The 13,014-nt window shown below is 36.2% G+C and overlaps 1 protein-coding gene across 2 annotated transcripts in view; it reads right to left on the reverse strand.

Annotated features, from left to right (window-relative positions):
• Nucleotides 1-1,127: 1,127 nt before the first annotated feature.
• Nucleotides 1,128-13,014, reverse strand: part of POLR3A (RNA polymerase III subunit A) — a 36,147-nt gene continuing 24,260 nt past the window's right edge. For both annotated transcript variants that reach the window (XM_027700075.1, XM_027700074.1), the window contains 10 exons: nucleotides 11,635-11,721; nucleotides 11,467-11,549; nucleotides 10,004-10,174; nucleotides 9,298-9,391; nucleotides 9,095-9,187; nucleotides 8,483-8,647; nucleotides 7,650-7,814; nucleotides 7,196-7,327; nucleotides 5,837-5,969; nucleotides 1,128-3,107 (listed from right to left, as the gene is read on the reverse strand). In XM_027700075.1, coding sequence (XP_027555876.1) covers nucleotides 2,959-3,107; nucleotides 5,837-5,969; nucleotides 7,196-7,327; nucleotides 7,650-7,814; nucleotides 8,483-8,647; nucleotides 9,095-9,187; nucleotides 9,298-9,391; nucleotides 10,004-10,174; nucleotides 11,467-11,549; nucleotides 11,635-11,721 — 1,272 coding nt within the window. In that variant the 3' untranslated portion in view covers nucleotides 1,128-2,958. The remainder of the gene's footprint in view (nucleotides 3,108-5,836; nucleotides 5,970-7,195; nucleotides 7,328-7,649; nucleotides 7,815-8,482; nucleotides 8,648-9,094; nucleotides 9,188-9,297; nucleotides 9,392-10,003; nucleotides 10,175-11,466; nucleotides 11,550-11,634; nucleotides 11,722-13,014) is intronic.

Consider the following 13,014-nt stretch of genomic DNA (forward strand, 5'->3'; position numbering starts at 1 on the left):
ACAAGTAAAGAACTATTTTCAGTAGACCTCACTGAGAAGAAAAAAATGATAAGAACTCAAGGACCAGTTTATAAATGACTTGGATATGTTTCTAAGCCTGACATTTAAGGAAAAGTTGAAATTTGTTTTAAAACATATGAAAAATAAGAAGAAAATGAGAAAGCGGGATATGGATATTTACAACTAATTTAATGAACTTTGGGAGGCAATTTTTGCCTTTTAAAACTGTACCAATATGAATGTGGGTTCCCATCTCAGGCCACCCACTTGCAGCTGGCCCTGCTGCACCACTGGCAACGCAGCTCATGCCCGAGATTCTTCAGCAGCCCGACTGTTCTAAGGTCAACATCCATGTTCTACATGAGCTGGACAATGTTTAAAATTTTAAGGGCATCCAGTGATCAGTGTAGAATGACAATACTTAATTGTTCCCATAACCTAACGTGTAGATTTTAGCATTAACTTTGAACTTGCTTTTACTGTATATTAAGTACACAAACAATTGTGAGACATCATAAATGAACAAGAGATGCTTTCCCATCTTTTCCATGCAAAGATGTGTTGCCTGTCTGTGATGTTCTTTTCTACGGTTTCTACTGTTATCTACTAATATTTCAGAAACAAAATTGTGTTTCTTAGTATTTAATTTCAATTACCACATAAATTATAAAATAGACAAAAATGTACAAGGTACTGATTTTTTTCAAAATGAAACCTAAAGCTAAGAAAATTAATAAAAATATAAATTTTAATATCCCAAAATTTCATGGTTTTGACTGTTAAAAATGACCCTTAAAAAAACCTGCTTATGAGTGAAATCCAACAGCTAATTTGTTTACTGACTGTACAGAGAGCTCAAACAATAATTACTAATTCACAGTGCTCTTGTAAACAATCTATTTTTGGTTGAAACACTCATGAGATGCAGAGCATTCTCAGAGGACATGATGTGTCGACTTCAAGCAAGAGAGGTTTTATATTACATATTCATTTAGGCTGTAAATACCTGAGATTTAAACTCAGTAATTCTCAAGTGTCTTAATAACTAAGCAAATGAGAGAGATGGAGGTTAGCTCATCCATAAATTAATTATGCACAAATATAATGCATCAATAAACAAACACAAGTTTTACCTTTTCTTTACCTCTGCCCATTTTTATTATCAAAGACAATGATAACAGGTGACATTTAATTCATACTTTTAAAACAAACAAGAGAGTCAACCCACCATTTAAATAGCCCATTTCACTGTATTTCGAGGAAAAAAAAAAAGAGAAAGATGTGGTTGTTGCAATACAAACCCATTCAGACCTTGAGAAGAATCTTTATTCACAAAAATGCCAAACTCTCAATAGAATTTCCCATGACAAAATGAAGTACTTAACCACAGGAAAGGTTTATGGGCTTTCTCTTCATGTAGCCCCTAACTATGTTAAACTTATATCTTGAAAAAGAATTAGACAAATCAGTAAGTGGCAATCTCACTGAGATCACAAAGAAAAATTTAATTTATTCTTAAATTTCTATTTTTAAAACAGAGATAGCAATATATATATATGGCTTTTAGAGCAGATGCTAAATGCACTACATTCTCCATCTTTACCCTGCCAAAATCTAGGCAGAAGTAGATCTTAGCATCACACCGAAAATACAAAATAAATTGAGAATAGCTTTGTTGAATTTCTTGTGAGATCTTGTCTGCATGGAGGATGAATTAAAAAATAAACACAGTGGCACCTTAAGACTTAAAGCTACATTCAGAGACTAAGTCTGTTGTTTTACACTTTTCCTTTGGTGCTACATAAAGACAAACTGCAGCACAAACTTGTTCCTTTTTAAATGCTAGGATACTCAGCAGCCTGCTTTTATTTCATAAGGGCACAACTCCAGCTTTTTCCTCTACTTTGTTTCTCTCCAACTTTGACCCAATGTTATGAACACACTGAATACCCAAACCCTGCTGACAAAACAGTAAGATACTTCCCCTCCATAGCACCACAGTCAATTTACATATACTACTCTGAAATAATTGGAAGTCTATATACATTGTAAAAACCGCTGCAATGGGCTAAAGCTAAAAATACTTTCAAATTATTTCATGGCAATGCATAAAAACAGTAACCCTTTCTATTTCTACTTTATATAATAAAATAAAACTAAGTTTTTCTGATGATCTTACTCAATTATGAAACTTTCCCAAAACTAAGACTGCTGTAAAGTTCAGATTCCAGCAGTTAGACACCTCCTGTCATATCAAAAGTTATTTATAATTTGCAATATTCTTACAACAGTTCTCAGAATTTAGTAGCAGCTTTACAATGTGCAGCTTCTTGCAAATGTGGCCCCAAAACATAATCCCGGGGAGGAAAATGATTTACTGGATAATAACTCAGGATAAAGGAAAACCAATTAAAAACACCACAAGCAAAGAGCAAATACTTCAAACACTTTGAACAGCACTCCTGAACTCAGTATGAATTAATCACAGACTCAGTTCCAGCTTTCTAAAGTTTCTGTTCTTAACAGCTGTAGACTGACCTCTGCAACTCCTGCTTAAAGGCCATTTCCAAATGCACTCCGGGCAAGCTCACAGAACTCTCGTGCAATTTTCTATTCGTTTTGTTTTTTAATAAAATCTGAATACACGAGTAATACTGAGTTAATAAGAGCTTCCATCCATTAACAGTAACACAAAAAGCTAATTTTATCACATGAAAAAGAAAATGTTATCAGGTGATATCCACTTCAAATTTCTTTTCACTGTCTGCTGCAGAGAAGCCTCTCCTTTCAGAGTCTGTACTAACAACAGGTGGTAAACAATTGGGCAATTCTTTTGATAGGATTTCACTTACCAATTCATAGTTATTCAAACACACAGAACTGATAACACACATTTTTAAATTTAAATTATGTTTGCTTCTTATTTCTTGTTTTGCTATGTTGTATCATGTCCAAGTGCTACGTAACAATGGGAATATGAAACTCATTATGGTCAAATATCAGAGGCCTCCTAGGAGGGGTTGATTCTCTGTCTGCTTTGTGCAACAGTTTAAAAAGTCCTGTTCCAATATTCATTGGAATTCCCATGATGATGCACTCAGAGACACCTAGGAGAAAAAAAAAAACAAACATGGTGAACGTCTGAACAGTAAGGATTCACAAAACTATTTTCATTTGTCCATTCTGTTATATCTCCTTGAACCTCACCTGTAAGGGCCAAGGTCTCTTCACTAGATTGAGTTAAATGCTATGGTTATCAGATCAGTGTATTACTTAAGTAGTGTTAAATTCTAGACAGGAAAGATTCAACCCAGCCTAGATCCCTTCTCTAGTAATGGAAGCGCTTCAGAAGGTTTGTTTTTGGAGCAGACACATTCCATGCAGTGCCTGTAGCAAAAGATGCAAGGCAAACTTACTTGTCCATTCTCTGACTCAGTGCTAAGACTTCACTCAAATCTGACCAAGCTCCCTTGAAACCCCTTCAAGTTCCCAATAAGAAAGGCACAGTATTTGAGCTATAATGCTTTTGGCATTTCAAAGTGTGCTTGTTTTGAATTGAAAGATTTAGTCTGTCCCAATGATTCTGACAGCTCTAACACTTTCACTGCAATGTGCTGACACATTTATACTCCAGATCTACTGATGTACACTACTTTTCTAAAGAACGTTCCACATTAAAAGCAAGCTATCAGATACCATGTTTCTTTCTTAGCATAGTTACGATCCAAACAACACCTTTGCACATTCTCAGTAGTATAACAATACTGTCCTTCACAAATATGTTTAAGAAAGTAGCAATAAACAGCTGTACCTTTGAATGCACAAAGGATGAAAATAAATTTGCTTAAAATTCAGGCAAGATGTGATTGGCAATTTAAATGTATATGAATGAAGAGTCCATATTTTTGCTCTTAGACCATTGCTGCATTTCTACTCCACTATTTGCCAACAATATGCATTTAAAAATCTTGTGCAGGATATAGAATTCTCAGGAGGTACTGTAGATTGAGGCCCCTACAGCATGCAGGTTACAATGGAAAAGGAAATACCTTTCTAAATCTAGCAGAATAAAACTTACCTGGTTTTGCACAATAACCTTTCAACCTGAGCCAACCACTGAGCCATCAAAACTGCATTTAGATTTTGGACATCCCTCTTCCCTTGCAATACTTCCATGTATACAATAAGAAGCCTTCCTCCCCACCTCCCTTTGGCCTCACAGACCAAGTAATAAGTCAGGCATCTGCACAGCAATTTTTCACACAAGCGAGCCACTATCATCTCTTCAGTTTTGGTAAGCAGATAACAATTGCTGTTTTGTCCATTGCATTTCCTTATTTGAACTAAAACATTTATATAGAAGGCAACATCAAAAGACCTTTGGTTTTCACATTATTCAAAACAAGATTTTACCAGCTCAGAGGGGACTTAGAAAAGATTTTCTTTTCCTTACTGTCCAGGATCAAATCAGTCTCCCATAGGATTTTTGCTGTAATCACAGGCAAATAGTGATTAAAGGAAAAAAAAAATCCCACCCATGTGGAATGCTGGAGAGTCAGAAAGTGGCAGAGTTCTTAATATACAAACTAGTAATACAAGGGTTTCTAACAGATTCCAGTGATTCAGAAAATACCGTCCACAAAAGCTCTGCTGGAAATTGACTGCACTAAGACTGCCTACACATACAGACAAACTAGTAAATGTAACTAGTAAACCTAGTAAACATAACACACTCGTATTTTTTATTTCAGTAGCACCCAGAAACTCCCAACAAGCAATTCCAGCTCGAGGATGGTAGGCCTTGCATAAACAGATGTTGAAGAGGTAGAAACCTGCTTGACTTCTTTTCTGTGTTTAACCTACTAGACAGAGACTTTTTAACAAATCATTCCCAAAATGTGAGCTTAAATGACAAGAAAATCTGAGAGGAAGGGGGTAAAAGCATTCAAAAAAACCGAAAAATAACTTCAATTCCAAATATTGGAGTGCATGGCAAAAATACAAAATAGAGACAAACAGAAGGCCAGAACTCATCTACTGAATTTTTTTTTTGCTGTATGTGAGCATGAATGCACTTGTGCACATGTAGGCACATATTTCCTAACTCTTACCAGATTCTTCCATGAATTCAGTGATATGATTCAATCAATGTCAATGAACTTAAATTTAAAACTGATACATTTAAAAAGAAATTTCTGAGGACAGGTATCTTGTCTGTTCTGTTAATGAATACTGATAAACAAAGCTTCTAATTATAAAGATTAAGAAACAATTTTTATCTATTTAGATCAGAATTAACTAAAGAAGTCAAGAACTTAGCCCTTCTGTTTATTTCTAGGTATAACTGCTAAATCACCTAAGTAATCGTGTAAGGCTGTAATCTTCACCTAGGCTGAGACATATATGTCTTCCTACTTCTTAGCAGGAATGAAAATTAAATGTAAATACTGAGCGAGACAATAGATTTCTTCATCGGCTCTAGGTGTTGCAGATAGACAAACTTTCACAATGGAAAAAACAGAACTACTGATAGTGGGACAAATTTCCTGGTATTTCACTGAGATTCAGGGTGAGAAGAAAAACTAAATTACTAAAAGTCTATTTTAAGAAACATACAAGTGTCTGACAAAGATCTCTGACTGAGATTAGAAGTAGAGAAACATACACCAAACTAATAGGACCAAGAAGATCCCAGAAAATGGATCAGCCTAAGACCTGAAGTTTTTGACTGGTAAGCTGAAGAGGAAGTTTAACAAGGGCAAAAATGCAGTGTTTTGAAGAGGTTTACAGATGCTGTTTAAGGACCACAGACTGCCACAGACTTTGCAATACCTACCACAAACAGAATCCTTCTGTCCAAAGTAGGCAGCATCAAAGAGATGGTCTGCAGTCTTTTCAAAAGAAGCCAGCATCAACACACTTTCCTTCATTTTTGCCAGTCCAAACCTAGTAATGCCCAGCACTTCACCCTTGATTGAGGGAAGAAACCAAAGAATAAGACTGAGTAAAAAAATACACTATCTACAATATAGCATTGTCATAATATGCTGCTTCACAGTTCAACATTCTGAGGGCTAATAGTTTGGTAGTAATCAATATTTACCTACAACAAAAGTCAGTATTCATACAAAACAGAAACTATTATAAATGGTTAATAGATTATTTTTTTAAGCAAGAGTATTGAAAAGATTGAAAGAAACACGGCCACAAGAAAAAACCCTGCAATTCTAAACTAGCTGCTCAGCTACAAACTTCAGTGGGGCCTGAGAGCACTATGCTGAATCCACTGCCCATTGTCTACAGATAAATCTGACTTCCACTGCCAGGAGATTACAGAAAATGCTAAACCTTCATTTTTCCACTCTCCAGAAAAAAGGTAATTAGCTATTTAAACTAACTTGGACTTATTTCTGCCTATATTTCTTAGGAACATCCTGATTATATGCTTCTGTGCACAATCTCATAAGTCAAGAACTGCAGTCACAAGAATGCATGCTAGGAGCCTAGCAAGTTTACAACATGGCACTCTGATGCCCTTTTCCACTGCTGTGCTGCAGCTCCACAGGGTCAGCAGCCCTGGGGACTGCTGCAGCTCAGTACAACAAAGCTCTACAGTTTTGGAACAAGTCAGAGCTCCATCCATTTCACCCAAATTAAACCTCTGCACTCTGGCAGGCAAATTGGAAAATCTTACTTCACTAAATGTACTTAGTCCTTCATTGGATGTGAAGTAAAGAAAATCAATCAAGAACAGATATGATTTTCTACTAACAAGTTCTGTAAGACTGTTCATGTAATCTGATTCTATCTGAATATCTGTATCCTTTGACTCTCTCATACAGTGCAGCTGTTATGAGCCACACCCCATGTGGTTTTCTGCACAGCAAGCTTTAGATTGCATGCATGGTTACCCAAACAGTTGATTTTCATACTGTAATTCTGAAGATTCCTATTTCCACGGTGAAATTATGGTTCCCTTGTTTTCAGTCAAAATAGGTTTCCTCTCCCCGCAAGAACTAGAGTAATTAAGCTTTTTGTGTAAAATACAAATAACAGTATTTGGTCAGTACAACTTTGAATTCTACAAGCCTAGAATGGACTTCCACCTCCTTAGCTCACCCATCCTTCTCAAACATGGTAAAATTAATTTGTATAAACAGGCTAATGTAACATTTAGAAAAAACACAGTACAAACCTTGTAAGTCATTAGATCAGACAGCAACATAACATGTCTCCTGTCAATGCTCATACCGTGGTTCACCATTGTATACTGAATCTCATTGATAATGGTTGTCCGAGCAGCTTCAATTCCCAGTGTTTTCTCTACCTACACAAGGGATTATGTTGGGTTAATGAAAAACCAAATGCTTGGAGCAAGTATAGTCCTAGAATAAGTACCATCCATTATCATATTAATAGTCCATTCCCATTACTACCCTTTTGTAGTTCTCCATTCGAAAAATATTTATAGAAACAGTTTCTTTGAAGTGAAGTGCTGCCACTCGATTTATTCTCTCATGTTAACGCATTCTGACATCTATTAGTGAAATCAGGCTTGATTTGGTATCAACTGCTGCATTTGAGCACAAACAAGCACTTGTAATAAAGGTGCCAGGGGGAAAAACCTACAGTATCCATTTAAACAGTACCTCATAAGTGTTGTTAGAGGATGTTTTTGTTCCTTTCACTCCATGAGTAGCCATAACAGCTCGCAGATTATCACCTTCAACTAGAAGTTTGTATTTTTCCTTTCCACTTTGTTCATCAACATGAATGACAGCTCGAGAAACCTCTGGTATACCTTGCACTACAACCTTCAGAAAACAAAAAAACCCTAGTAACTTTGATATATACAGTAATGCAGTATAAAAGGGTAACTCTTATCAGCATTCAAACCTACTTAGGAGCTCCAGTATATGGAGTAAATGCTCACTTAAAACACATACAAAATAAGATTTCTTGCTTCTAAATACACCAGTGCAAAATTGACATTGACACTGTACTATAAACCTCACTCACTACCTACATTTTATATTTTATGCCAGGTACTCTCACACTCAGACTTGGGTATCTGAATGGTGGCAGGCCCACACAAATAAAAAGACATGCTGTCAATAATAAAGCTTCACTTATCACTATTTTTAAAATCCAGAGCAGACAGTCTCCTCACAGAAAGCTGAAATAATGCCAGATACAATCATTTGGTTCAATTCTTGAAGCAGCTGAAAGAAGACACAGCTGCTTCATGCTGCTGAACTTGGAATGCTTCAGTAAATGTAAGGAAAATATCAAAGCTTCAATTTTATTTACAAATATTAAAGGAAGGCTTAGTTTCAACAGCAAGGCAGTACCATCACAATCTAAGAGTTAAAAACTTAGCCTATCTTCACTGGCAATACTGACTTCGTCTTCCCACCACAGACCCCCAAATTATCACTACTGATTACATTCCACAAAAGCATGAGACAGCCTTTGCTTTTACCTTTGGTAGTTCTTCCTTCAGGGACTGCAATACATAATACATTGAACTCTTGCTATTTTCACGAGGGGTCACACATACAACTGCTTCTCCATGGACAGCAACATCCCCAGGCTTTACTCGGAGTTTGGAAATGCAAATAGAGTAGCGCACAGTCTCTGCATTCACCTGTGGCAAAAGTCAGCCAGCAAACATCAGGGTTAGCTCTAAATATGTATCAATCTGCTCAAATAAATGCAGCAGTCTTTCAACAGAATATAAAAAGAAAGAATGTAGGAAAATCGACCCCCCAAACGATCCTTATAAATTGCATGAAATACTATCCTGTGCTGAGGGTGCCAGCCTGTACATTAACCAATGGACAGAAGTGTCATCCCAACATTTAGCAAGACATAAAGAAATGAATGTATGTTCTCTCATTTCCAAATAAGGGGAACATTATCCACTTTGCAAGGAAAAAAAGGGACCCCTCCAGATGTAATGTAGCCACAGGACATCCTTCATTCACTTCCTTTTTTTAACTTCCACTGGTGTGATTTCTGTTTCTGAGACAGGATAAAGAGACCCTTAGGAACGTACCCAAGGCATACTCTGCATAAGAACTGAACAACTCACCTCTAACCTCAGTAGTCTAATGCGCTCTAAAGACAGCTTCACTAGGATGAAACAATCATCTGGAAGAAACACTTCTTCAATATATTCAGAAATCTGTAAGAAACAAGGACAAAATAGTTAGCATGTGACAATAGCTCAAATGCCCCATAGCAACTGGCTAAGGCTTACATTTAAAGGATTAGCAATAACACAATTTTTCCTACCTCTCCTAACAAAGTTTTCTCAATTCTTCCTTTAACTAGACGGGCAAAATCAGGATCATCATCTTTGTCCAAGTGTGCTGTTATAATAGGGGTGCTAAAAAGAACAAATACACACACACACAAAACAAGTTAGGAAATTGCTCAGCTAGATTACAGATGGTAACTTAAATTCCATAAAGCAGGCTGTAAGTCATCTTGTATCTACAGTAGTATTTAATTAGATAAAGAGACCTTCAGGTTCCTCAGGTATATTTAAGAAAATTATTGTTCATGTACTTCAGGCAGGTAAAAATAAGCAAATACATGAGAGGTTATAACATATGTACTAGTGACTGTTTTCATGGTGTATGCTATTCTAGTATTATTTAATTATGGCCTCATGCATACCTAGGAATAGGTATGCTTCAACTATGGCTAAACACCAGAAAGCTTCACAATATGAGACACATAAGGGAACATTAAACTTAAATAACCCTTCTCCCTCATTCGATTTTCAGAAAAATAAAACTTCGCCATCTCTCTGGGCCTAAGTATCACTTACAGTTGGACAGACATTAGATTCTTCTTGTTTTGAGTATTTGCTTTGGATGATATCTAATATATTGCTGAGAATAGGGAAATGCTATCATGTACTGCAAATTTATCCATCAGGTTTCACTTGGGCAAAGGAAAAAACCGGCCAAACAAATCAAAACGGTGTTAGTACCTAATAGCCTTTGAAGCATTAATGATTTCTTTGATTCTTGGCACACCCAAAGTAATGTTCATTGAAGCAACACCAGCAAAATGGAAAGTCTTCAGAGTCATCTGTGTGCCAGGCTCTCCAATACTCTGTGCACAAAGAGCTCCTACTGCAGAACCAGGCTCCATCTGTGCCCTGATGAATATAGAAAGAGACACATAACTCAATGAAGTATAAAGTCCTAAGCAAACAACAACAGAAACTATTCTGGTAGATATACAAGAAGTTTGTTAATATATTATTGGGGTTTAATCAACAAACAAGACAGTGGTTAAGAGGTCACCAATACTTAAGATTGAAAAAGATGCCCTGTCATACAGGCATTCCACAGATTCAGTGCAACTTCCATAACAAATAAAATGCTTGTCCTCTTCCTCCAAAGCATCGAGCATGAGATCCAGGATTCTCCCTTCAGGGAAATCCCATATGCTAACATTTACTTATTACACTAAAATAGGTAATTCATGTTTAAGAACACTTAAGACAAATGTAAGCAGGTACTCCTAGAAACTGAAACAGAAAACTGGTAATTGCTTTGAAATAGTGCATGGGAAGGACCAAATCCAAGGAGTCTAGTAAATGGAATAAATCTCAATGGATGAAGAGATTAAAACATCCACACTAGCACACTATCCACATTATCTTGTTAGAGACCAAGAATAACAAACAAAAGGATCCTACAAGTGCATAACAGATCCAAGAATATGTTAGAACAAATTGTGATGTAATTCCTCACAGACTGTGTAGAGCAAGAATAACTATCAAGATTAATATAAATTTAAAACTGATCTATTCAGACTTTCTTCTGCATGAACTTATTGGAGATTTTGAACAACCTGCTGCAAGAGGGGGAGGAAGGGAACATGTCTGCCAGTGGGTGTAAAAATGTTCATGTTTAAACAATATCCTCCCTTACCCTGAATCCTATCACTTTTGGCTTTTACCAGAATCTGTTGTCAAAACACAATCTGTGGATATAAGCAGTAAGTAGCTACAGGAGAAAACTGTGTTCATTGGTATGATTACTACTATTTCAGAAGGAAGGTGCCTAAACACAAGCAGATAGCTTTGCATGCTCAAGGAATCTAAAATGAAACAAAAGCATTTTTTCTACAATGTAGAAGGAAATGAAAGAATCTTTTAATGAAAGAATCTGATTATGACTCAAGACAAATGTAAAAACCTCACCTGTCTGACCTCTAGAACTGTCATACAAGACTCAAATCTGCCTTAACAAGCCCACATGTAGATGATGATACTTTTTTTTATTTTGCATCCTACCTTGGTCTTGCAATGTTTATGTCATTGGAGCCAACTTGCACTGCATTCACAACAGAACCAACATTCATACAGTAAAAACAGCAAAATACACTCCTACGTGGCCAAGAAAGCAGCAGTATTCAGAACACAGCAGGGTAAACACTTACCTCATGTATTTGTCTCTACAAGTCTCTAGAAACTTCTCTAGTTGAGTTGGAGTAATCCTATCCAACTGATATAAAACTCGTGGCTGGAAACAGAATAGAATAGTTGGACAAGCAGTAACTTATGAAGACTGAAAGGAACTACATAATTACCCTGTTGAAACTATTTACCTCTGTTGTGCCATTGTCATTAATTCCATACTTGTCTCTAGTTTTTTTTATCTTCTCAGAAACACCTTTGATGAATTTTTTAATTTCCTGAAATCACATTAAAACAACAGTAAGTAAACACATGGTCTTCATATTGAAGTCATCAGCAGCAAGTAATTTGCTTAAAGCTCCCAACAGAGTATTTACAAAATAAACTAACAAGGTACAATATGAAGAGAAGAATGTCAAAACTTGGACAAACACATGCACTAGAATTTAGCAAACCAGATTGGCTCTTGTGTAACCAGAGATCAGTAGCAGTAAATGAGGAATATGGTCCCCACTGAATAAACACATCCTTCCTGAGAACACACTGACAACTGAAGGTACTTGACTTGGGTTGATCCTTCCTTCCTACCCAGCACCTACTGAAACTCATTTAAAAAATAAAAAACCCCACAAAACTCAAAATTCTTATTCTTTGACTATACTGACATAAACACATTCTCACTCATTTCTCAGTATTCAGAACAGTCAAAATGGAATAACCATGGCAAGAGAGGAAGTATATAAAGTGTATCTGGATAGATTCCAAAGATTCAAGATGTACTTTATTTAATAGAAAAAACCCTCAAAACTGGTATATACATGTCAGTCTCTACCTAACATAATTCAAATAACTCCTCTATGCTGTGGAGGTCCTGTAGATAATTGTACATGACATGTTGAAGTACATAAACTTTTTACTCTCTTACCAGGCTTACTCAAGAGCAGTTCTAACCGTCTTTACTGGAACATAATTGAAACAATAGTGTTAGAAAAATATCCAACACTTCTATGAAAGATCACTCAGTTATTACACTTTGGATATGGACATGTACACTACAGGTCATGAAATATGAGGTCCATGCTTAAACTCTGCCACAGAAGTGGACTCAGTGCAAGTCATTACCATAATACAGAGTTATCAGAAACAAAATAAAAACAAAAAGCAAGAGGAAATCCTTTCCATCTACTTCAACAATGATTTAGGAAAGCCTCTGTGGAGAAATGAACAGTTTGATTTTTTAGAGTCCTTTTAAACCTTCTCTACACCACTAGTCCTACCAGACAAAGAGGTAATTGCATTACCTCTTCTGCACTAGGTACTGGACTCCTTGCAACCACCACAGTAGCTGAGCACTGACAATTACTTGCAAAATTGAATAAGTATTTGAGGGACCCTTTTTTTTTTTTTAACAACTGAGTTCACAGAATCATTATGAAAACACTTCTATGACAAGATGCATTCATACATTTTTTCCCCTTTTGCCCTGCAGTAAGTAGTATTCACAAATGAAATATTTGGCCACTTTAAAGGCTTTTGACCCTGAAACATTTGCATAAAATTGACAATGTGAT

This window comes from Neopelma chrysocephalum, unplaced genomic scaffold (assembly GCF_003984885.1).
Source record: "Neopelma chrysocephalum unplaced genomic scaffold, ASM398488v2 Primary Assembly neopelma1_143, whole genome shotgun sequence".
NCBI classification, from domain to species: domain Eukaryota; kingdom Metazoa; phylum Chordata; class Aves; order Passeriformes; family Pipridae; genus Neopelma; species Neopelma chrysocephalum.